General features: G+C 38.0%; 1 protein-coding gene across 1 annotated transcript in view; it reads right to left on the reverse strand.

The window, feature by feature from the left end:
• Window positions 1-2,462: 2,462 nt before the first annotated feature.
• The window catches only part of LOC137294742 (limbic system-associated membrane protein-like), a 62,249-nt gene continuing 36,923 nt past the window's right edge, over window positions 2,463-27,788 (reverse strand). The window contains exons 2-8 of the mRNA XM_067825835.1: window positions 17,288-17,397; window positions 14,926-15,130; window positions 10,202-10,354; window positions 8,910-9,038; window positions 6,620-6,907; window positions 3,043-3,249; window positions 2,463-2,566 (exon numbers count right to left, since the gene is read on the reverse strand). Coding sequence (XP_067681936.1) covers window positions 2,463-2,566; window positions 3,043-3,249; window positions 6,620-6,907; window positions 8,910-9,038; window positions 10,202-10,354; window positions 14,926-15,130; window positions 17,288-17,397 — 1,196 coding nt within the window. The remainder of the gene's footprint in view (window positions 2,567-3,042; window positions 3,250-6,619; window positions 6,908-8,909; window positions 9,039-10,201; window positions 10,355-14,925; window positions 15,131-17,287; window positions 17,398-27,788) is intronic.

A 27,788-nucleotide genomic window follows, 5' to 3' on the forward strand; every position in this document is an offset into this window, starting at 1 on the left:
ACTATAAATTCAAACTTCAACTTATTCAAATGAATAAGTATTAATAATAGTAACATCAATCTAATGAAGGAAATATAATTGCATTAGTTTGTGTTTGGAATACAACTGAAATGTAGTCAAAACTGTTTAAACCACCAACTTCATACAGGTACATAGAAAGAGAAACATGTATCCTCAGTAATAAATAATTCATGTTTTAGAACGAGATAGTAGATAAGAAGTATATGTGGATAATCGCTGTATTACAAATGGATTATACATACAAATCTTTGTCAACGATAAATACACACACACACACACACACACACACACACACACACACACACAAATCCACAAACATCCGTGGAAGTCCATGGACTGTCAGCTGGTCATTTAACATGTTCCTTAACGAGAAATAACACATTTATCATGAAAGGATATACACTGGACAGTCTAGAACACTAAAGTAGTCATTAGGCTTGGTTGTGAGATGCAGCTCAATAACGCTTGTTCAATACCCCGAGACTGTATATTACTGATTGGAGTACCTTCACCAAATGGGAGTCTTTTCGCAATTTAACTAGCTCCTTCTTTCAATATTATGAAAGGGAGGAGGTAAAGTGTGCCTCCATCAGCTCCCTGCACCGAACTCCTCCGCATCTCATTCTGTCAAAGACCTGACAACAAAGTCTCGTATCTAAGAAGCCTATGCAGATCTTCAGGAAAGGACAGCATAATGCTTCCACAGAGACAGACCACACTGCCTCCAGTGTCGATTCCCAGCTGGCCCATCGTTACAGAATTATTGAACAGTCAGTTAGTTTTTCTACCTCTCTCTCTAAAAGTGACAAGACTCTCTCCCGAGGTATTAGATCTCTGCTCACATAGCCTCTGCGGATACAGCTGTACACGCAACATCACGTGTTTCGATGGCCTTTTTAGGGAGCCCTTAATGAGAGCCAAGTAGTTGCTTTAATCAGTTCTTTCACATGTATAAGGAAACTAAGTATGGGACAATGCATGTGTAATACTAACTTCTGGATGGGAGGATTGATTTACTTGTCTCAAGGGACAGGGTGGTGTGGGGGCTGAGGAAATTAACATTAATCCAATGTTTTGTTTAAAGTACTTGCTTAAATAACCATCGCCTCTACCCTACTGTTAGTGTTTGGTGGCTAAAAAGCAAAGGCATAAAAAGAAAGATTGGTATAAAATATGCCCGAATACATTTGCATAAACATTGTATGAATGGGGGAAGCTTTCAGAGTTGAGTCTTGTAATTCATAAGGTGAACGAAAACTAGGAGCTGTATATGTACATGTGAGAACAACGCAAGTGCTAAGAAGTATGTGAGTCATCCTTTCTGTACATCTGTCTCGTCTTCACAAACTCGTATCTCACTTTACGACACATAAACTGATTGTGTTGTTATGAGATATTACTGGCAAACCACTTTCAAGTAAAATGTCACATAATGTGGTTAGATAAGAAGCAATGATTCAAGATATCAAAACAACACTGTCATTGCTAATCCCCCTACCCTTACCAATATAGTTCACCAATTCGGATCATCTTAAAGCACTCCTGAACCGTAACTGCTCCCCATGAAACGTAGTGTCCTGATGGTTCTGTTTGGAATTACTTTTGCTCGTGCTTTATAACAGTGTAGGTAGAGTTTGTACAAAGCTTTTCTCCGAAAGTCATCAGCGAGTGAAGATTCCGTGCTTTGAAGTACAGTAAATGAGTAGAAATATGTCCTGGACACAAAAAGCAGAAATCCAACTCCGTACTCTACATGATCCAGATGAAAAGATGTGTACCAAGCCATTAAATTCTACCTGGTCTAATGATTCCACAGGAACAAATGGTCATCGTAGGAAGATGGTCATGCAATTCAACACGCCACCAGACTATCACATTAAAGTCACATTGAAGAGGATCAACAGCGTCGCAACACAAGTTCATTTAATATTGACTGGGGATAGTACTGACGTTGTGGATTAACAAATATGTTTACGCCTTCTGTCTGTTTGAAATGTTCACAGTCATTAAAGATAAATATACCTGTGTAAACAGTAAGTCACTGTGAACTTCAGTGGTGATATGCCGAGGTAGACGAAAATCATCTACCGAAGCTTTACGCAAAACGTTCACAGCTCCGTTCCGGTAGATACAGGAACATTTGTCTCCATCGTGAACTATTTTCCATTTGTACAACACCTCAATGATTGCCTTGAAATTCCCAACCTGCTGGAATGTATAGCCCAGTTTGTTCATGGTCCGTTAAACACAACGAGTGAATCTCAGCCACATCTAAACCTTCTACATCAAATGATTTCACAACTGATGTAATGACAAACTCATACAAGTCTTTGGTTGTCATCTTTGGTGAAATATCCTACCCTTGTCTTCACGGAAAGTTAGGTTTGGGTGTCTTGCTCTCAAGATGGAATAGTCGACCTCGCACACTCCAGGAGTTGCAATCACAACACAATGCGAAATATGAACACAAGTGTCAGAACACTGTATATATGACAGGCATCACGACCGCTGGTTCCGGTGGAAGTCACTGGCCGACCTTTAGAACCTGGAGATAAAATAGGATATGCAATACTTTTCTTTCATTTCATGTAATACGTCATGATATTCCTTTTACTATGCACACGTGTCTACTTTCTGTTCTATGTGCCCTTTGAAAAGTGTGTGAGTCAAGAGACAATGAACTCTACACTCGGGATCTAGGTGAATAATCCTTAAAATATAATTTCCCGCTTCAGTATTATGATACAGTAGACAGATTGATACCATAATAACATAATCATAGTAGTCATGTTCGGAATTTTTAATTAAGTCAGTACCATTGTCTCAAAAAAATATATTCAATCAAGTCCCTTTTAATGAGGTTATATGGACCGAAAATATTTCATTAAAGTGCCTATATTTAATCATCTGAGCACAACATCAAAGACGACATTTTCCGTTTAATATTTAAGGAGTTCAGTTCAATACTGATGAACTTGGATAGAGCTATATGATGAGATGTCATGTTATCATGCTAGGTACTTGAATAAATTTGGTTCCTCTGGTTAATCATCGTAGTCACTCGATGAATGACGTCGTAGTCAGTGTTGTGGCCGTTCGGACCCACGTGGGGAGGGTAACGTTGATCCTCAACTTGCCAACGAAGGCGTGGATCGGTTGTAGTTGGTTCCGTCGTAGTAGTTGTGGTTGTTGATGTTGTCATCATCAATTGCCGATAGGCTTTATAGTCTGAAGATACGAGAAGTTAGTGTAATACATGAAGAGATTTGATTATATATAATGTCACCATGATCTAATTACGATTAAGGTACATCTACTTTGACACTGTGTCAGATAATGTACTTTTCTTTTGTGGTTTGCTTATTAAAGTTTGCTTGTACAATAGTTTCAACAAATGATCATGTGCGACTAGTAGACTGGAGGATATACATTTTTCACTGTGTGGGTTCAAACACACAAGCATTCACTTTAGGTTTGAAACATCTTAATGACACAGCTTCGTCCCATACACATTGTGAACATTAGATAATATTTCATAATTGTTATTTTTTTAGACTGGCGCATGTTATTAGATTATTAGATTTGATTCGTCAGTTTCAGCTGAACAGTCGTCAACGAAATCACACTACAATAAATCAAGCAAACCTTTTTGTATCAACATAGTTTATATGAAGACGCTATCAGTCGTTTTCCTATATGCTCTCTTTCAACGTGGTCAGGAAAATAGTTGTGACATGCCAGTCTTGCATACGACATCACGATACAATGAAGGGTGTCATATGCTGGCGTGACGCCATATTTCGCCTTTGCAGGATAAGAAAATTAATACAATCGAAATGCTCCTGATATAAGTAATACTTCAATGTAGCACATGTTATTCATCCCCAAAAGTATTCTTTCACAGTGAGTAGACTTCGAATGCCATTTAACGAGATCTTTATTCAATCAGACCACAGCACATACATCTGTCCGCTTCACAGTATGTTGGGAAATACGGCAGTATGTTAACCATATGCAATACGCTACTGCAGTTCACATGAACAAACACGGGATTCATTTACACAAGTGAAATTAGAGAATTGCATAAGCTATTCTTTTGGTCACTGTTGCATCTAATTTAGAACAAAGCGTTTTGAAACTTAACACAGACCTAATGTGCTGTAACAATGAAAAGTAGCTTCTAGGCATGTGTCATAGGACACCTTTTGAAATCTTCGAACCAAGTGACCGCTTGACTGTATTTGAAGAGACGAGATATGTAGTAAACAAACATGGTAGTTGCTTAAGGCCAAAGGAATACAATTTTGTTCTATATATTCACATTAGTGCTAATGGAATTGTCCCATATTAAATAAAATTGATTTAGAAAATAATATTCAGTCTTGATTATCACCCAAAACAATTTAAGTTTTGTGCACATGGGAACGAAACGCCTGAATTACGTGACTGCATTACTGAACATCAGTGAAGACACCTGGTGTGTTGAAAGACATGCTAAATTTAATTCTAGTATCACTTTTAAAGTTATCAACTCATTATATGGCAATAATGATTCATTGGTAGGCTACGCAACTTATGTATCACGTGAAAGTCACAAGGGCAAACGTATTCAAAATTTTGAAAAAAAGGACATTTATCGATTTTCGTCACTGACACCCTCCGTGACAATGCACCTATTCCATTCCACGCAAAGGGAGATAACCAATACGCAATGGACAAGAAGAGACAATCCAATTAGACCAATGCTAAATGAAGATCATAAGGATAATTCGTTTATTCCTTCGCTCCCAGTCATATTGGGTATCTATAATAGATGGAGATCTATTTCAGTGATAACGGCGTCTTTATTTGCTGACCATGCGTCTGCAGATCTATGCATTGGCAACTGATTGGGTTATTATCCGTTACTTGACTTCTCGTTTCCTCAGTCTAGAAATGCATCTCAACGCTTGCATTTGTATTTATACAGGACGTGGCCTTACAGATCCATTCTTTTCACGACACTTCAGCAGAACCGTTGTATAATACCATTCTTTACCATTCCTTGCTGCTGACAGTAATAATGATCAGGTTTTAAAGGCGCAGTCTTTCAGCGGGGTGTAGGTTCAAGGCTCAATACTTAAAGAACGACCAAAAGCCATTGTTTGCTGCTCATTTTCAGTCTTGGTGTAAGTCATATACATTATTGTGAATGGCGTGTATTGTACTTAGACAGTTTGGTCTTCTCTGTGTATTTGTTCTTCAGCTCGAGAATGATGTGTCACGAGTTTAGGACAAGAGAAATATACAAAGCATTGCCACACGTAGCCCACCTTCAAACACAAAACTCTAAGATAAACATCTAATATATGATTAAATGTCCAGTTTATTTTGTTGAGGAACTACTGCCTTATGATGTTCCATATAACTCGCATCCTATAGGATATGATGCCCGTTGACAAAGTTGGTTTATAGTATCTGTCGCCTGCAGGGACAGGTATTGTCTCCATGCAGCTAATTCAAAATTGGTGGCCTAGTAACGAAAAACAGCAAATGAGCATAGCTTTAGTAGGTGAGTAAACACATCGCTGAAGAATGTGTAGGTGTTACATGCAGTTAGAAGAAGAAAAGGAAGCACAAAATTGACGGGAGTCTTGGGCATTGTTCAAACCACTAAGTACTGGTTCGGTGCTGTAAACCGATATCAAAACAGGGATTTGAACCCAAGAACAAGACATTTGGACAGATGTACAACCTCATGTGTTTAGCTCTCATGATTATACTAAGATCCTAGTGGACACACATGAACTGACGTGTACTCGTTGCCCTGATTCATTTTTTTCTGACCATCCTCGCCTGTCACGTGAAACGGACGTTAACGAATGTGCAGAACACAGGGTTTATATAAACAAAACATCTGCGCAGTAACTGGGATGTAAAACTCATCACGAAGCCTCAGGCTTTATTGTGACTGGTGGATACACACCTACTAGAAGGGCTGCACGGAAGCAATTACACCAATATCACGGTTGAATTCACACGTCGGATGCATGTGGTACACACACACAAACACATACACACATGATTCTATGTGCTCCACACGCCCATCCATATCCATTACCGACACACCTGTATGTAGCCAAGAACCTCGAGTTTCCCCTATACATTCATTTACATGATGGCATGTCTGCACAGCTTGCATCTATGACGTGCAGCCATACAGATTTACGCATCAAAAGTGCACATACACTTATATGAGAGGTAATATATTTGAGACATCTGTTTAAAAGAGAACCTGTGCATCTACTTGAAGGAAGTCTGTTTTGGACATCAGCCTCAAAGATAACCTATTTGAAAAATGACCTCAAAGATAACCTATTTGAGGCATGTATTTGAAAGTAAGTTTGTCTTGGGCATCAGCCTTTTTGGAAAAATAACATCTCCTTTGAATTTAAATGTAAGGCTGAATTTAAGTCGTAACATTTACATGAAACCCAGATGGATGACTGATGTCGGTGCATATACAGAAAGACAGAAGATACTCTGTCGAAACAGTTCTTTGTCATGTAACATTCGGAGGTGGCAAATCACTTACACAACCTTGCCATAGCAAACGTACCGTACAGAACCATGCTCTCAGAGTCACCGCCAAGAATATTTGAGGCTGAACATGTATATTCCCCGAAATCCTCCTTATCCAGAACTCGTATCCTCAGGCTAAGAGTGATGGTATTATCGGCATCATTGTAAAGTTCTATTCGGTGTTTGGCACTGTTCTGGATCTCTTGTCCCTTCCATGACCAGTAGCTAATCTCCAATGGGTTTGCTGTTATCATACATTCCAAGATTGTCTCTTTCCCCATCACCTGACCGATCCTCTTGTTCGGAAGCCTAACTTCTGGTGGAACTGCAAACGTCAATATCGAAATGTCGCACTATGAATAAAGGGTAGTCTGTACAATCGTCGCAACAATACACAAAAAGAGTTCAAGTTATGAAACGACAGCATGTGAATGATAGTATAACATGCCAAATGTCAGAAAATTATAACATGCCTATTGCCACATCACATCGACAAAGTATCTTAAGAAACAGTGTATTTAAACCTATTCAATCGTGAATATTCATCGGGTATAATTAGTGGTAACTTGACATTGCTTCAGAGGTAACATTGTGTTGGAAAGTCAGATGCCTGATCTTGTCGTTGACAAATGCCTGATCTTCACTCTTCTTTCTTGTTTTAGGTATACATGCAACATTCCCTATACCCAACATTCTATATTAACACTTTGTCAAGACCAGGGTTCATTGAAAGTTCTGCACTTAAGATCTGAGAGAGAGAACTTTGTCAGTCAACAGTATGACACATATGTATACTTTATGATATGGTATACATTTCCGCCTTGACGCCACTATTTTGCAGCTGACATTTGCATCATGGTCGACAATGAGAAGTGTTCCTGTACTGTGTTGGCTCTGGCACATTCATTAACACGTTGTAAGTACGATAAGTTAACAGTTGCCAATGGCATTTGAAGCCAACTGCTAATCTAAAAACTATTTTCCGTCTCCAGTAATACATCAACTGATGCAAAAATGTCACAGTTTGAACATGCCATGATCATCAAGTTACTTGATCATCTAGGATCCTGACTTAGTCTGCCCATAAAGGGATCTACTGTATGGTGTTGCTTCTTAATTAATTCGTTATTCTGTTGGCCTTCACACGTTACACACATGTATACGTCAAATATAATGCATATTCTTGTGTCTGTAAATAGACATTTGAAATACATCATGTAGTGTTACAAATATAAAGAGGTAATTATTTATGAATAAAAGAGAAAAACAGATTTCAAATATCATTAAAACTGTCATTTGTTCATCATGAGTTTATGATTCCTATGTAATTATTTTCTTGAACGTATGAAATTCTGAAACACGTTCCAGATAGTTACTTATTTCAAATGAAATATGAAGCTTAAGGTGCCTCGGCCACACTGATACATTAGAGTGTAATGTGAGAACACTATATACTGTGACACTTTGACTTATAGACTATGATATAAGGTACCTGTCTCCATGGATCACTATATCACTGACAGACAATACCTCAGAAACGAGTTATGCTACTTGCTGCAGTTCGTTACAATATAGGCGACAATACCATCTTTATCGTCCTGAGAATTTTCTTGTTTAATTCAGATTCCATCGTGCAGTTCCGACTTTATCGTGACTAATCTGCATGTACAGTGATTCAGTTCTCAATGTCGTGTAATGTATCTGCGCATATGACCAAGCCCGATTTCCCGAAGCATAAAGAAGTCTGACTTTTGACTATATTTCGTAAAACGCTGGAAAATTCATTTTCCTGAATGAACTGAAATCGACACTGAACTCAAAGTGAACAATTTGAATTTTGGTGAATAGATTACTTAGTTGTTTGGGCTCTTTTATTTTAAAAATGCAGTTGGGTTAAGAGTTCACTTGTTTCAAATTGTCAAACTGAGTTTGAAATTTCAGAAAACCTAAAGTTTTTTTACGAGAAATCAGGCCCAGATCATTTTACGTGAAACGACTTAACATAAACAATAATTCCACACCACGTGCAAGCAAAACTGACTGTAATCTTTTTACCTTCTTTTATTCACTCTTGACCAAGTACCTGGAGTGTTCTGTATGGAAGTACTATTTCATTATTAGGCATTTATCTTGGTGTGTCCGTTTACAGCGCTTTTGATTTTGTACTTAAAGGGAAATGGAATGTCGTAAGTGACAGACAGACAGACAGCTATGACTCCTACGAACCGTGTCAGTTTGGATTTTACGCTTCCCTTGAAATTTTATATGCATTGATCCTGAGAGACCCTTACTGGACACAAGATAAATACCCTCTATGTTATACTTACAGTCAACGGTGACTTTGATTAGCCTGTTCGCGGCAGGGGGAACACCGTTGAAGGCCACGCACTCATAGGTGTCGCCACAGTAGCGAGTGACGTTGTGGATGAGAAGGACCTCGCCGCTCATTCCTATTCCTGTTGTCACAAGCATTTCTACTTTCAAATTATTCGCACTGTAACAGCGCGGCGGATATATATGCATATGCATCTATGTAATGCTCATAAAGAAAATAGTTAATATCATAGTTTTACAGAAAATGTATTTATCATCCAAAACTGCCCTCAATGATGCTTGTGTGAAATCAAACGATATCGTTTGGTCAGTAGATTTTGTACAGTGCCATGACGTCAATATTTTCTGACCCACAATGGAGTGATGGAAAAAGACTTGATGGCGTCACAATGCTATGACATCGCTGCACCGCAAATCTAATGGCAGTAACATGCTCAGGGAAGTACGTTTTTCACTGAAAACTAATAAAAAGTGATTTTATGATAAATAGAATCCCACATTCGTGGAATCTGATATCACATGTAACAACACACGTTAATGACCTCGGCAAGCCTCGGATATTTGCAACTTTATCAAGTCGTGGTGATGTATTGATATCAAAAGTGATTCTCTGTTTATCGTCACACCACAAAGCTGTGTCGCAATATGAATTATAAAGTGCATTTATAATTCAGATACAAGTTTCTTTCAATATAAAGGGTTCAGAGGTTCATAGTTAATATAAACAGTTCTACTAACAATGAAGAAGAAATAAAACGTTTGCATGAAGTTGCACAACAAGAATACAACATTAATTATGAGATACAATCCATTTTCATATATGAGATAAAGAGAAATTAACATCGACCATTAATTGATCACCTTGCGCAACCCAGTCTGACGTTGTTGGAGAACATACTACTATCTAAAGCATTGCAAAGGGATTGGTGGGTTCGGATTTTAAAGACATATTCTCGGCAGTGTTTAAGTATCTAGACGGATTCTTTGAAACATGATACACAACCGGAACCGGAAACGTAGCGCTACACATAAAGTTTGTTTTGTCTGGCAAGAATTAGTTTCACTCTTTGGTAATCTTTATATAGACCTGTAACATGAATGCACTCAGACATTAGCAGATAGACGCTCGTTAAGCACAAAATCTAGACAAACATTTCTTAAAATTCAAACTGAATATGAGATTTCTGAATCATCAAATAAGAATTAGACAAAGCAACTGAAATTACGTTTTGAAAAAAAAGTGAAGACCAAATTTAATGATTAGGCCCCATTTCAGGTGTCTTACTTTCTTTCTCGACGTCATCGTCAGTAATCCGGTGTCTGTACCACGTGATTGTTGGCGTAGGGATGCCCGAGACATTGCATATTAAAGTCACCGTATCCCCTTCTCGAACAGTGATGTCCTCTGATGATACGTCATGATTGATTTTGGCAGGTACTGAAATTATATGAGAAAATATATCATTTATTTTATAACACAATTATATGTAAACGCCCCATATGATTTAGAGCGAAGGGCAGGATGAGTGTAGACTGGTCTAAAGAGATTGGAGATGATATTTGATACATTATTAGCAATTTGCTATTCTTCTAATCTGACTAAAATTAGTTCTAAATAATTTGTACAATTCCAGAGCAAAGAGAGGCACAATTATAATCGTACACCCACAACTATCCAGAACACACACTGACTCGCACACAGACGCACACACAGGTACACGCACACAAACACTAAAATCCCATGTGTATGTTTGAGTACATGAAATCGTTCTATTAACTTTAGGAAAACTCACATTTGTGAATCATGCGATTACAAATCACAACAAAATTTTAAAGGGTTGGCTAATTTCTCCTCTTTTGTGTAATAGACATAAAAGCAACATAAACGTTTTACAGCAACAGGAAATCTCTGCAATTTGCAGAATCGATCATATGATTCCAAATTTTCATGTGCTGAGGATCATTTTTATAAAGTTCCGATGCCATGTGTCCCTAATAAGGCGAGGTATTGTCAAGTCATAGTGAAGTGTAAAATTCACAAACGTCTAACTGCCCACTAACTGGCCAGTAATTAGCTGTGCTTGATGACACTAGTCCCCCATGACATACACTGCCATAGCTTTGACAAAGCCTCCTCCAATTATTACACTTCTCCACGCATCCGTCGTTGAAAGGTGTTAATATTTCATGATGTAAATTTCTTTTCGCTGTGAATTCTAGAGGTCTATAGATCGTTTCAACATGCATGAAAGTCGAGCTAGCAATATAAATTAAATATTTTAAGGATGGTTCGCTCTTTAGTGACTTAAAGACATGAAAAATAATTTCAGGTAGGGATTCGTAAAAAGTAGCGCTCTGCCATGAAAAATTTACAGAATATCAATTAGAATTGAAATATATAACCAAATGAATTACAATGAAGACAAATTTTGATGAAACAGCATAAAACCCAACTCTAGATTTTAATTTACCTCTTACATATACACTCAAAAGTAATATACACGATCGCCTCCTGGTTATCTAATGGCTTATTGCATACGTTACGTTATATACCCATGATTTAATGGCGTAGTCGATGTTGATTAAGGTGCTAGACATGACAAACATTAACCCTTCACCGTAAACTATAACCGCTCAGGTCTCCAAATGGTATCCCCAATAAGTGTCACATTAACTGCAGATAAGCACGTCATTGCTCTGAATTTTTCATGAGGAAAGTCTTCTTTATCTTCTCAAAGCCCCCAGGGGTCCATTTTCTTGTGAAGAAAACCAACAATGAAAGACATTCTTTATACAATAGAGTAATATTTTTGGACAATGGCTCCCTCTATCAGATGTTTGTGCCTGACCAAGGCACAGTTTACATTAAGAAATGTTAGCAATATGATGGCCCAGGGCACGCCATTAAACAGTCATAAACTTCAAGATGATATGTATATAGTTTTTACATCTGACCAGAGGTCGCTGAAACAGCACCTCGAGGACGCCGTAAACCTAAGTATGAATGTTGATATTATTGACATATGCAATTTCTATCTTGTTTGCGTTAGTACAAAATGTCACACGAACTTTAAAGTGTTAGAATATTCAGAGTTTGAAAGGAGATCATATAGCAATCTAATGCTTGTTATTTCTAAGAATATTATTGTTATACACAATAAGTGTGAATGATTTCTCCGGCAATGATGATACTGAGTGAGTATGGTTTTATATCACATTTATGCCAACAAGGTCATGGCGCGAAAGAATAAATACGGGCATGTAGAATCCACAGAGAAACCCGTTTAACTCCCCTCCCCTTTTTGCCTTGGCTGAAGGGAATGTTTTCATACGTATGTATTGACACATTACCATACCCATGATATATTTCTCATGAAATGTGTGGCTAAAGAACACACATCGTTTTCAGTGCAGTTTTCATCTTTGACACTTTCTCCAAAGAAATGTTACAAAAATACAAAAATGAAAATTTGACATCGAACAAGGATTCGTGTGGAAAGATGACTTCGAATGTGAACCACCACAGGAGCAAACCTACCTCGTTCACTTCTACGCGGTGTCTGTTTTAGATGAATTAGCACAAACCGACAATGCCGTCAAACAATGAGGGAGTCGATGCTAAGATCAGATATGACGAGGTCAATGCCACCAACCACTTCGTCGACGGCACTGTGCATTCTATTCCAAAAGCAGTAAATTTAACACGAGCACTACTTCTCACCAGGGAAGTACTAAAAGGTTTTGAATGTTTCATTTGTGTTGACAAATTACAGGTAGTCTTCTATAAATAGCACGTTAGAATTGTTTCGTCTCAACCACGTATTGTAGAATGCCTATGATAAAGACAATGTTTATGCTGCTATCGATATCTGGTGCACTCATAAGAAACACTGTAGATAAACAATGATTTATGGGTTCTGAATAGAACTAAATCTGGGCTATGTCACACTCAGAAAATCGCCCTATATTGGTATGCAAGTTGAAAGTTTCAAAGCTCTAACTCTATTTTGACGTACTGAAATGTTAACAAAATGAACTAGTGTCAAACTTACTGGTATTTCTCCCGATCTCAAGACAAAATGATGCCCTCAAAGAAAGGAAATTCTGATTATCAAGGTTTTAAAATTTTTAAAGAAGAATTGCAATGTTTGAAATTGCAAGAAAATACCATGTATCTCCCTCTGAAGTCGCTATTCTTGTGTACTTGTAGATTTAATGCCCTCGTTTTGTGGTATAAACGTTGACATGGTAAGAGTCAAAGTTATATTGTACATACAAACAACATGTTTTTAAAAGAGCTTGTATTTACCTGTAGTAGTTTCTGAAGTGACATGTTATATGCAAATATGAATTGAAGATTATTGTTTTCCTTTTTCATTCATTTCTTTTATCAAGGACTGAGCGGTTACTGACAAAATATGGTTAACATGTATACTAGTACTCCGAGACCCCGTGTTCCTCGTAGACACACGTCGACATCCATAAACCTTTGTTCTTCCAGATATCTGTGAAACATATGCATGGAAGTAACATATGCATGGAAGTGGTTTACAGGTACCATTTTGTATTAGTTCTTAAGGTTTGAGTCATCATTCGTTAGCTGCATGAAGTATCTACAACTACAACTACAACTACAACTACGGCTACAAGGCGCTGGCAGATTACATGGAACGATCCTACCAAGGTATCACTGAAGCATCTCTGTGTATGTGTCTGTCTGTCGACCAATGTCGGTCTCTCTCATCCCTGTGTATGAGTCTATAGCTGATGTTGCGTATATGTGTGTACGTGTACAGCAATATGAGATGCAAAGAAAGACTTAACCATAATTATTTATGGGCTTGACAAGGCCATGTGTTGACAAGAAACAACGTGTGGGATTAACAAAGTATACATTGTATGTTTCTAAATATGGGTCTCTTTTCTCCGTTTACCTTGCTTCCAAGGACAGTCATATAAATGATAAGAATGGAAAAGATAACGGAATTATTTAACAGAAATGTGTCTTCTTTCAGGTTTTGAAAAAAACAATGCCCGTCATAAATAAGTGGGTGCGTATATTCGTAGAAGTACAGATCTTTCAACAAACAGTTCTATATGTTGATGATGGCTGTGACTTCACAGCGTTGTATAAAACTGATGAGGAGGTGAATGAGACAGGGTTTAGCATGATCAGTGAACGCTCTAACCACCAAGTATGTATGTGTGTGTGTGTGTGTGTGTGTGTGTGTGTGTGTGTGTGTGTGTGTGTGTGCGTGTGTGTATGTGTGTATGTATGTATGCAGGTACATAGGTAGGTAGGTCTGTAGGTATATAGGTAGAAAGGCAGGCACGCTCGCACGCACGTAGAACCTACACCGAAACGTCGCTTTCATAGCTATAAAGAAGTTGTTCATCTATATATTGGCATCCTTCCTTACTGTTCCAACTTCTAAATGCCTCTCAAAGAAGTACATCATCATTACCACGAAGTTGAACCTATCTGTGTTTGAGGTAACTACTACTTGACAAGTATTAGATGAGCCAGGGCCTGACAAATGACCCACATTTTCATGTATGGGAACGCCCTCAAGAACATTCCATTTGAAACAAGAGGGAAACAGGTTGCCGTCTAACCATTGAAATGTTCACTTTCCTCGTGCGAATCGTGTCGTGATGGTGTTTCACTGAACTAAATCGCTCTACGAGACACGTGTGAAACAGTAGCGGTATTGATTTCACGCCACGGTCAGCATGTATTGTACGTGCTTAATTGCCAATCTACCTGTAGCAACCAAGTGTATTCGTCCACATGACTTACCTCGCCTGCTTGTCATAAACGCGTTCACGGCGCTAGCTCATCTAATACTTGTCAAGCAGTAAATACCAAAAGGATGTGAAGGGTGCTGAAAAGATCATAATATTTTCCAGTAATATCCGACATCATGGAGTTTTGAAAGTATAATATCAAGACAGTAAAATCCCCTATAAGGGTCATGTACTGAAAGCTAGACGGTAGCTGAGACAAACCTTGAACTTTGAGATGCACGGTTTTAATTTTGACAGGCGTTGTGTTGATCTGACAGTTGTACCCTCCTTGGTCGCTGTGTTTGGCTGCGCGGATATGAAGGTTCCAGTCCCTCGTGTATGGACGCTCCACACTCAGACGCTCATCGTCAATGATGCGACGGTCCTCAAAGGTCAGCAGCGTTGACCACTGGTCGGTCCATATCACCTTTGTAGCAAGAACATCAATGATTGGTCAGATTCCATGTCAATGGTCGTAAGAGAATAACGCGAAGAATCAATCATCACCAGTTAATCAGTATGTTATACATCTGACTATTACGGTAAATGTCATCAACCAAATTGCCAACATACCGTTGTCAGGAGCACCATCTGAACAACGCTAAATAGCTGTCCAATCAACTGACTGTCACGAGCTATTGAAACAGTGCTTGGTGAGCTCGTGTCGTCATTTCCGAAACCGGGCCATTGAATGTTTTGTTGGTATGTTGTGTAAAGCCGCCATATTTCAGCTATATAAGGAAGAACTGTGAATAATCGAGTCTGGACCAGAAACTCTAGTGATCAATACCATGAGCATCGATCTACGCAATTGGAATCCGATGACCAAGTCATCAAGCCTGACCACCCGTTCCCTTTAGTTGCCTCTTCTAACTAGCATGAGTGACTAAATGCAATTCTGATCCGGATCTGATCGGTCCCATTGAAGGGAATCGAGAGTGTTATCATCATTGAATTGAGATAAATTATTATGAATACTAAAAATGAACCTGTAGCTTCGTGTGGCAATTTAGCTAATAACATTGATAATAAAATAAACGAATAAAACGACAAAAACCCTTTTCACATCTATAATAAATATATTGAAAGTAGAGTTGATTACACATTTCAGACTATGTCATGAGCGTGTGATTCTAATTCACTATCAGATCGCGTTGATGAGTTGAACGTATCCTGTCCCCTCCATGACACCCGTCAAAAACACACGCAACGGCCTGTCAACTGCGCATCAGACAAAACATGGGAACGTGTGGTATAGATCAAAATAGGGATTTTGATATCATGACGGTTGCCGATATGTCAAATGTGATATTATTTACCGTATGTCCACTATAAAATATTTTTAAAAACTGAATTTGTAGCAATATTCTAACAACATTACGAATTACCGAACTATCAAATTCACAAGAACTGCATCATGCGATGTATTGAGTAGTAGATTCAGTCACACTCGTACTTACAGACACTCATTCTAACAGTGGACAAATGGATGATCGGGACGCGGCCAAGTCAAAATTATTATTTTTTAAATGACGATAAAAAATTGTTACGCGCACAAATAAAAGTGACACGCAGATGCCCGAGAAACTTTTCACTTTTAATAAATTCACCTTACATAAATGCAGAATTAATGGAACATGCGCCTTCAAAGACTGTTGCTGTGAAAATTCCAACTATTAAAATTCTACTGAGGTTAATATCAACTTTCTGAATGATACAGATCTAAAGCATTTAAAGGCCATCGTGCAACACCTAGATATTCATGGGAGGCATGTGCAACGAATATATCAAAGTGAATCCGATATGCGCTCAAGGTTGTACATTTTCTACTGTTCATGTCATCCCAATTTTAAGTCCGCGTAGTGCCTCGGTACAATGATACACTTGTATTCTGGAATGGCGAGGATTATGATTCCAAACTGCTGATCTCCAAGTGACTCAACACTTTACCAAGTTCAGTCACGCGATCCTGATGGTTCTAGACCTCTTACCACCCACCGTCAGGTTGAATTCTCTCCGTCAGAGGCAAGTTAAATGTATGGTTTCTACCCAGATAACAACGCTTCGGCATTGATCCTCAATGTAACTGCCCAAGCAATAAAAGCGCACGATGCCTCCCTGGCACACTGGTTTAAAATGGCTTTCCTTTAGAACATTTACTCTCGGAACTGTCAACAGAAACTAGGCTATTATCGCCAGCTTGATGATGGTGATATGTGGTTGAACACTAATTCATTTGGGTTTTCACCGTTAACGTTATTCGAATTTCAATTTCAGCAAACAAAAACGATATTAATAGTGCAAAGGTTGACTTAAATTAATACTTATAGGATGGGTAATGATATTTAAATGAGATGTTGCCCGGAAATTTAAAGACAAGGTAAACTGATTTCATTAAAGTTCAGAAGACGTCCTTTATATAATATCGTTCTGATTAACTTGTCATCAGTTGTTTGCTTGGTAAAACGTAATCATTTATAGATAACCGAGGTCAAACAAGGTATGTCCTTGATGGAGGTGTAAATATCATTCACGGCGGGGAAAAATATCATTCGCTTAATTATTTAATTGCTATTATGCTTACCTGGTGTTTGCCAAGATTTTTAACAGAGCATGGTAAGATTGCAGTCATTCCCTCTCTCACGGTGACGTTCATGAAGGGCACATCAAAACTGGGTGTGAGGTTCTGTCCGTCTGAAACAAGATACATACAGTCTACAGAGGGCCACGCCCTTGACCTACACTGTCAAGAGGTCACGGCCACAGCATATATATAGCACAGAGGAAAGTGCGGAATGAACATTTAAAACATTTGAACATGAACTCTATAAACCACAATGTGTAGCTTTATAATATATAAACATAATTCAAAAGAATCATATGGATATTCAACACTGAATGTTGTATTCATAAATCAATAATTGATTGTTTTCAGTAAAACACAGTCATTTACATAACGCTTGACAGTAGTACGATTGCGCATATTCTAGTGAAAGAAAATCAGAAACTACATTTGAAGTAAATTTGTTATTTCTTTTATCTTGAGACTTCCGGGACAGCATATGAGATTTGGATGAATTAACTCGAATTGAACAGTTTTCCGTATCAAGTTTTGAATAACAGTTTGAAGTCATTGTAATACTTGATATGCACATGGTACTATCACTGACTATGGAACTCTTGAAACGTTGACATCCGAATAAATTTCAGCGTCTTCTCTACATAAATGTTGCTGAATACTTTTGGAATAAAGAAGGTTAAGATGCCTCAAAGACTGAGATGCCTCAGAATGCCAACTGCCTTCAGATGACCGTACATATAACGCATATAATGTACACCAGTTGTAACACAAAACAAGAACATTTGTATACATAGCAACATAAATATAATCCGGAAACTACTTATGCAAATATATTTAATGGCTATATGGATATCGGTAGAAGCTAAAGTGGATAAATGACAGCGTCATTGAGGGTGATCGAACGTATCATTCATCAGAAATTCCATTGCCATATCGGTAAATTGTGAAGATAAAAACGCAAACGAAATAGGTCATTACTTCACTTGTGTTCACGTGTATTGGCAGTGTGCAAGGCCCGAGTATATTGCCCACTGGACTATAAGGGAAGATAAGGCTACGGGAGAAACGGGTGAAAGGTTGTAATGGTCACGACGCTGCTACGAGCGATGAGTTGATATCCAGCATTAGCCTGTGCATATTATTACAATATTTCCACTATCGTCACAGCGATATCAGCAAAACGTATGTGTTGCAACATCGTTTTAAGCTGCGCCTAGTTTAACGAAGACTGCGATATATAGATGCATTGTATTGCATCCAAGCAATAAAGACGTTGTCAATCCATAAATATTGTTGTTCTCCGTCATAACAGCTAATAACTGAAACTTTAATATAAAGACGTTATACACCTAGTGTTGTGTTATGGTAGGAGAAAAGCCAGTTAGAAGACGCTTTCTACTTTGGTAATGTCCATGTGAACACATTCGTGCTAATGTCCCTGTCTTCAGAGAATGTAGATCAACATCTGCATTTGATATTGTCGTCATCTGTTTCACTTTACAGTCACTGCAGAGTTAATCTCCATCTCGAAAAGTCTGCTAATATCGTAAACATCTTGACTTTCACTGACATTGAAAAATTTGGTTAAATCTCCTTCAGGTGAGTTGTAATTTTACATCGCATCGCCATTATTGCAGCGGTTTGGCAGTGGGTGTGTCTTATGTGCCGAACAGACACTTCCCGGTATATATTAGTCCGACTTATGTGACTATATGTCGTTTGATGCTGATATTTCAACTGTTGAACTGAATTGTATTTATTCATTATGTAAAACTGTTAAGGCAGTAGAAGGTAATTAAAACTGAAACACAAAATAATTCAGTCAAATTGTATTACACAATTATTTCGATTTTATGTTATCAAACACGTATTCATGATGCCAGATCAAAGCCTGTGCAGTGTAGCTACATGTATTGGTAGGTGCGGCAACGAGTGCATGTACGTAGTATGGAAACATTCTCCAGTACCCAGATAAGCAAAGCATGTCCGAAGGCATTAGGTAATTCCAGTTTGGTTCTGAAAAATGCATACAGGCTTTGGAATGCGCCGCGATAGACTCCTCTCGCAAGGGAGGGTTTATCACTGACAACCAAAACTTTAATGTTTCTAAAGAAGGATGATATCCTTTCAAACGTGAACTTTGGGGATGTTTCTGACAGAAGTGAATTAATTATTCTGCCCATGCCTAATGGACCAGACACATTATTAAGATCGATACCCTTAGGCACGAAACAGGCAAGGATGTCTATTTTCCGTTGATCGTGTTTCAGCATTCAGTCTTTTCTGAGCCAAAAAATCAAACAAGAGGGACATTCATCATACGCGAATTTAAGAAGGGGGCAATTATTTATCTTTATCGAACTCATTATAAAACTATTTTGAAGGAGACTGAAAACAAATTGGTATGAAGGGCCTGGGCACAGTTTCATTACCAAAAGCCGAATGTCATGTACAACGATCATCTTTGAAACGAAGGATGGACGTTAGGTATGGGAAATATAATCGCAATCAAAAATGAAAAATGAAGTATCTTTGGTGTTTGTCTTGCTGTTTCATATCAAATTGTCCTATTTTGAACTATTTTGATCAGTTATTTGTTTGTTTAGGTAGTAGATAGGTAACATCTGTCCATGCCCGATTTTAAGACACAGACTTCAATTTTTACTCAAATTTAAACTGATTTTGACAACTTGAAACAGCTGAACTTTTTACTCAACTGCATATTTAAAAGAAAGCGCCCAAACAACATAAGAAATCTATCCCCCAAACTCAAATTGTTTATGTTTGATTTTAAAAATCGATTCCAGTTCATTCTGGGAAATGCATTTTGACTAAAATTCAGATTTTGTTTCGAGAAATTGTGGCCAAATAAAACATATAATTGTATTGATAAGAAATATTATCATTTCGTCAATGTGGCCTTCAGGCTGACCGCTCCTCTAACAGTTTACACGCTGAATGTAATATTAAAGGGGATAAAAGCCATGTCACGCGTATCCTTCCCTTCCCAAGGATTACATGTATATACAAGATTAAATACTGAAACAATTTGGAAGTGATATTATCAAATTGATATATAGGAAAGTCATTCAATGAGCAGATATTTGTAATTCCAAATTGTGATACGACTCTTTTACGACAGAATAACATAGAGTATGCCCACTAGATACGACTACACTTTTGTCAATCATAGAAAGAACAAACAAAACTACAGCGCCATCCTTATAAACCCTCGTTAATCGTGGTATTTCAGCTTAAATTGTCTGGGTTAACCCATTTGTTCTTCTTCTTCTTATTCTTTCCATGCATGTTTATGTACATCACGTGATCCATGTATGCATATGGCAGAGTCATAGTTGTATACATGTTGCTGTGTCACTGTTGTATACCTGTAGTAGTAGCACTGTTGTATACCTGTAGTAGTGGCACTGTTGTATACCTGTAGTAGTGGCACTGTTGTATACCTGTAGTAGTAGCACTGTTGTATACCTGTAGTAGTGGCACTGTTGTATACCTGTAGTAGTGGCACTGTTGTATACATGTAGTAGTAGCACTGTTGTATACCTGTAGTAGTGGCACTGTTGTATACCTGTAGTAGTAGCACTGTTGTATGCATGTAGTAGTAGCACTGTTGTATACCTGTAGTAGTGGCACTGTTGTATACCTGTAGTAGTAGCACTGTTGTATACCTGTAGTAGTGGCACTGTTGTATACCTGTAGTAGTAGCACTGTTGTATACCTGTAGTAGTGGCACTGTTGTATACCTGTAGTAGTAGCACTGTTGTATACCTGTAGTAGTAGCACTGTTGTATGCCTGTAGTAGTGGCACTGTTGTATACCTGTAGTAGTGTCAGTGTTGTATGCCTGCAGTAGTATCACTGTTGTGTACCTCTAGGAGAGTCACTGTTGGATACATGTAGTAGTGTCACAGTTGCGTACATTTGATAGGTCTGGAAACATGTCAGCTTATGACAACCTCCAGATGTAGATGCACCGTCTTTCACAGTTATGTATTTGTTGTGGTGACTCTCGTGTGTATTAGCAGTGTTACCAATGCATGACTATCGCTCGCTTATTCACCACTACTCGTAAAATAACAGGTGGCATCTGTCGTTAAGACACAATGTAACGAGTAATCTATCACGCTATATCACTTGACGACAATGTTAAAGATACATGCATTGCAAAGAAGGTACATAGTTTGAATCCCACGAGGTAACATTTCACCAAATCATCCTCAATACATGAATACCCAATGTTTCAACACACCTGGCATGCAACCCTTTTCAAAAACGCAATGATACCCCCTTAAAAGATGAAGGGTAATAAACAGGTTATTTTCTGGTCGATAATGTCTGACTCCTATCAACATAAAACCGTGTTACCTAGGAACGCGTAATAAAATAGTCACACTGTTGTAATTATGTACGCACTTCAGCATCATATATTCTTAGCCTTTTGTGTTCAAGCGTTACAGTCGATGCATGGAAAGATATTCCTTTTTGTCCTTCATATAGGTCACTATGGTATATCCCTCTGACATATCTGGATGAAGCATGTTTTGCTGTAGTCAGACATTTTTAATACTTTATGTCGAGCACTTTTTCAAATGTCAATCATTTTTGGTGCTGTAAACAACAGCTCGTTGGCTCAATCAAATGTTCATGGAATGCGAGTTGCATTTCCATGACTAATAGTCAGCGTATACAATATATGTTCCTTTCTTAAAGGTTTAAGGAAATTTGGCATCAAGGTCTTCTTAGACCAATCATGGACTAAACGGTTACCTGATATATTTGACCTGCACAAATGCATGTAGCCAGCGTCAATGATATCCCCAGTAAACCTCCCAAAATGCAAAAAGATCCACAACACCAAACCTTGTCACATGGTCCGTCTCAGCCAATTATTACAATTTACAGGATGGGTTTCAAAAGCTTGGCAGTACAAAAGGGAACTGTTTAAAAACATGTACAAAGTTTTTGCCTCACAATCCAATATGAGAACTTTCCGTGTAATGGAATTAAGTCAAAAACTCGGCCTCTATACTCAAGGGATCCCATTTGTTGCCGAAGAAATGTCTGTTAATACAGTGTACGTTTTATCAATGTCGGAGGCCGTCTCTCAGCATTGATTCCCCAACACAGAACCAGCTCGAGAAGGCTGCATTTCCTGAAGCCCAGATTTCATTCTTTGTGAAATGTACACATATTGGTACAGGCTATTCATGCCTTCGTATGGCGATTTAACGGGGACTAGACTTCAAGCCACGCTCATGTGACTTATTGACTTTGGTGTTGGTCGAGCAAATGAATTTTGACACGTTTGCTTTGTCGTTTTTATTACGCATTTTATGTGGGAAAAATATAAACAATGATATTTTGCCGTAAACGTAACACTTATAACTCCATCAAGAACAGTTGCTTCATTTCCCCACGTGCAACTTCGAAAAAATAGTATTCATGGAAATCATTAACTCACCAGCTATCACAACAAAAACATGTAAATAACTTCTTTTGCAAATAAATGAGTGCAAACATCACCTGCAACTTGTGAAGAGATATTGTCTACAACTTCAGACGTACATCCGGATATTGAATCTGATATTTATCGAGAATTGTGTCTGAACAATATTTTACATGAAACACTGGCAACAAATGAACATACTTCACAAAGGAATTTCAATCCTCACAAGATGGTTTTGCTATACGATGGAGCTTGTTCACGTACACTCATCATTTTGAATGATGAATGCGTATTAAATTAAACTATCACTGTTATTACCCGGTCTTACCATGTATATTTTATCAGATGGGGGTGGACATGAGACAATAGCAACAACGAAAATTAATCTCCTTCTATTATGAAAACGAATTCTTCCTCTGGAAATCTGAGATCGTGAACAAAAACATCTTACCGCTTGGATGATGCACATACTATTAATACACTGGGTCAAACTGTTTGACACATACCATCATGGCAAGTACGTGCTTCGTTCAGTGGGACACACTTTTCTGGCACATTGCATGTATTATGTATGTAATTCTGTGTCTGCTTCTTATGAGCCTTTTACGGCCACCATATCATAGGAAACAATTGATTTTGTCTCCTGAAATGACAAAGCATGATACAACAGGAATTATCGGAAGATTGGTAAACATAAGAGTTCAAACCTGGTCAGCACTCTTCGAAAATGTCACAGTAATAGGTAAGTGAGAGGAGTTTTACGCCGCTTTTAGTAATATTATAGCAATATCACGCCAGAAAATGATTCTCGCACATTGTGCATATGTGGTGAATGGAACCCGGATCTTAGGTTTGACGAGCGAAAGCCGTAACCACTAGGCTACCCTACCACCCACACAGCAACAGGTTAGCTACTGTGTGCAAAATACGTGTTGCTGAGAACTGGAACCTTTCAGACGTTAACGGTAGTGTGCACTACGCCATGTCAACATCACCATCCAACCATACACTATTCTGGCATAAATGTCGGTATGTGCTTCAATCGAATGGCTTGAGGACGTTGTTGAATGGGATTGTATCCCACAAATCATTCGGACTTCTTACGTTGTATGAATACCCATCTTGCTGCACCTTTGTTTCCTTCCCAATAACATATTTGCTAGACAGGACCTGGTTTCTTCTTGTGAAGCTATGTAGCTACGATGTGAAGCTATATAGCTACGTTATGAAGCGTTAGACGTCACCCGTGGTATAATGATAACAGAACATACCGGAGAAAGTTCATGTTTGTTGTACAAGGTCATATAGTCAGAAATTATGTTTGCTTGAGAAAATGTCAAATGACGTATTTAGTTTACGATAAACGCCTCGGGTTCAAATAGAAATTTGCATTGAAATATTCAAATATGATTGTTTTATTCGGCTATTAAATTATGTTCAGTTATGAACAGCACATCCTTTTTTCGCTTGTTACGTGACTGTGCCAGAGTTATACTTATCATACCAATCGAAATTTCAGGTCAGATCGGCACAATTAAGACACGGAAATCTGGTCAAGACGTTTAACTTATTGATCGTTCAATAATGGCTATGCCGCCAAGTTGCCTTATGAATACAAAATTACCACAACATGTCATCTCCCGATTATTCTTGACATTGGTGACATTAGCATCGAAGGTTCAGCACCAGGTAGCTCCAGACTTTGTTCAAAATTGCCTTTGTTTGTGCAGCAGTGGATGGGTACCCAGTGGGTTTAGTCATAGACTGTTAAGCCTTTAATATTTAACGGGCAGATTCCGTTGCAGTTCTAGCTAATCTATTATAATGTTAGCATTTTGCATACGGCAGGTACCACGATGTAAGTACACATTAATATCATATTAATTGTTATTTCTAACACGTTTAAAATATACAGTACATCCGAGAGGGGTTGGAGGGTCCTGGCACAGCCAGACTGCTTACCTCAGGTACTCTTTGCCTTCTCTACGCGCTACCCAGACAGCGAATGGGATTTCTCAGATGAAGCGCTCCCTCCACTCTCAGAAGGGTGGTATATTATCATTAATTGTATATTTCATAAGGCTGTTCATTTGACCAATGTTACAACATTCAGACAGACAGACAGACAGACAGACAGACATTTCTTTCAGTAATGGGCCACTGGCCCAAAATACATACATATATATAATAATGTGTTACACGCGTTTTACATAAAAAAATTAGAATCTCATTTTTAACATTATATGGCAATAGGCATTAATTATTTATAACATTTAGGACTTGAAAAGTATATGTTTAGAACACTTAGTTGTATCATGTAGAGGTGAGTACCAATCTTCTGAACGATATCAGACAATCTTTGCTTGAAAGCAGAAATGAAGTCATCAGTGTATTCAATATCCTGGGAAATCCAAACAAAGACAAAGGGACATCTAAATAATATATCCTTGATATGCCATGCCCATGTTGTCAGTCCAGATTCCTCAAAAGGCTTTAGCATTACATAAAACAGATGAAATAATCTACAACTTGGAAGAGGTAAACGCCTACACCAATATTGAACTGCCCTGGACATAAAAGCAAGTTGAAGAGGAAATCTGCCACATTCACAAAGAAACATATTGTTGCATTCATTTTACCAGCTATTTTACAACATTCAATGCCTTGCTAAACTTTCATTATATTTTAGTTGGACATGTGGATAACCTTAACACATTTCACACTTCACTGATCAGAATGCAAAGCCCTATCTCAAATTGTAATATATATTCCAGTAAGTATACTCTTGAACAAATGGTTCTCGTATTTATATCAGCATTCTGTATCCATTAAACAAACATTACTCCAATCGAAGATGTCAGCCCATAACAACAAATATTACAAAACACATGCTAGTGTGTTATCTTTGTACAGGAGTAGAAGAAATGCAATAATACTGCTTTTGACATTTGGAGCCAACATTCTTCCTTTGTTGAGATTTCTGCAGCCAAAGAATAACATACAGTAAATGCGCTTTGTTTTCTGTTGTAATTAAATTGAACCATCTCATGTTCATTTAATCGAAATTCTAACAAAGCATGAGCTTGTACAGATTTATTTAAACGTTGCGCGAAGGTATTCGTTTATAATAAATATATCGTCAATGAATATACTGAGGCCTTATATGTAAACGAATCTATAGTTTTGCTAGCTATATAGCTTTATAAATTAATCGGAGACGGAACTACAAACACATGCATTCATATCCACTCGATTATAAGTTACACCAATTTAAAATTATGCAGGGTTTTAATTGTTGTTCAACGTAACATGTATCAGTTGACAGAATTTGATGAACTGGGAAATTCCAAAAGATATTTTCAATTCGCATCAGCTTATATAGCCAGGTTTACATTCAAACTGAGAAAAGATAATGGATAAGATCCCACTCTGCCCACTAAATGCAATGCAAGTTATGATAAGCCTCGGGTGTGATTTACAGACCATGGGCATTAAGTGACACTGCATGAGATAAAGGTCGATATGAAATGATATTAATGGTGTTAAAGCCGGTGGTTTAGAGAGCGTGGAGACACGCAAAGTGCCGCAGCATTGAGAAGATGGATCAGGCTCTTACTGGAGAAGATAGGACTTCTTATTATCCGTCAACTGAAGAAATGGATTGTAGTGACTGGGAGACGGACACCTTTTAATCTTCCTTCAATAATAGATAGCCTTTGTTTACCGGGGATGCCATTTGAACAAGAACGCCATGAACAGATTGCAACATGTTCTTCCAGTAATAGTATTTGTGGAATTACACAATGCCATTTAGAAGGTGGTCAAATGTAACAGACGTCATATTTGGGATTATACTTTCTTATTCAAGTACAAATTCTAATACTTTTTTGGTTGAGTCCCATCCGGGATTCGAACCCGTACCCTTTGGGTTAGGCACCTACTCGAAAGCACACTAGCACAAAGTACTAGAATTTGTACATCACTAAGAAAGTGTAATCCCAAATGTGACATATATTACATTTGCCAACTTTCTAAATGTCATTGTGTAATCATTGCTCTCGGCCGTGGGAGCAGAGCCAATTTACACTTGTCAGAGGGGTACACAAAGTACGCAGTCTAGACTACCTGTTGTCCGACTTCCACTCTGTGGAAATTTACGGTGGCTAAGCGGGCTAGGCGGCTGACTGTGTGTGCTGGCGACTAGTGACCTGACTCTGAGATGCGAGTTCGAATAACGGATGCGACTCAACCAGAAAAAAGTACTACAATTTCTACTTCTCTAGGAAAGTGTAATTCAAAATTATGACATATGTTATAGTGTGTTATGCAATTCTTGAATAAAACGACAGGGCGTGTTGAGCAGGATTCCGCAGACTATGATGATCCTGCACCGACCAGTAATATGAACCTCTAATGATATAGTTCTGATGTGATTCAGTTCGAGAGCTGAACAGTCATGTTTACTCTGATACATTTTCCGAATCGTTGCAAAAGTACTCAGCCGTTTATAAGCGATCATTTATCACTTTAAATATTGATACTATTCCAAGGATTAGTCGGTTTGATCAGTAAATATTTGTCCTTAGAAAAGAGTATCTAATGTTTATGAACTAAATTCTAGAGTATCATCGAAATGCCTAATTACTGTGTTTGATCTTTAAGCGATCATGTCTTCCCCATCAGCAGATGTGATCATTGTATCACTCATCTTGCAAATTGATACTCAAATAGAAGGCGTGGTATTAATATTGTATTATTTAATCAATCAGGGACAAGCTTTCACGTTAGTGTTTAAGTGTCATGTTTACATTTGACATTTTGACAGTCTTAATCATGGGAATTAACCATACACTCTCAAAATTCGATTCCTTTCATTAATCTTTCATTTCAAATGTCGAGGTCATGCATTTTATGTGCTTGACTCTTGTAAAATAACGTTTCCACAAGGGGTGGTGGAAAAAGCATATTAAAAATAACACAAACTCATTACAAAATTGCCATGTGACCTTCCTTCTTGCCCAAGGTGTTTTACTGATCC

Source organism: Haliotis asinina, chromosome 8 (genome assembly GCF_037392515.1).
Source record: "Haliotis asinina isolate JCU_RB_2024 chromosome 8, JCU_Hal_asi_v2, whole genome shotgun sequence".
NCBI classification, from domain to species: Eukaryota; Metazoa; Mollusca; class Gastropoda; order Lepetellida; family Haliotidae; genus Haliotis; species Haliotis asinina.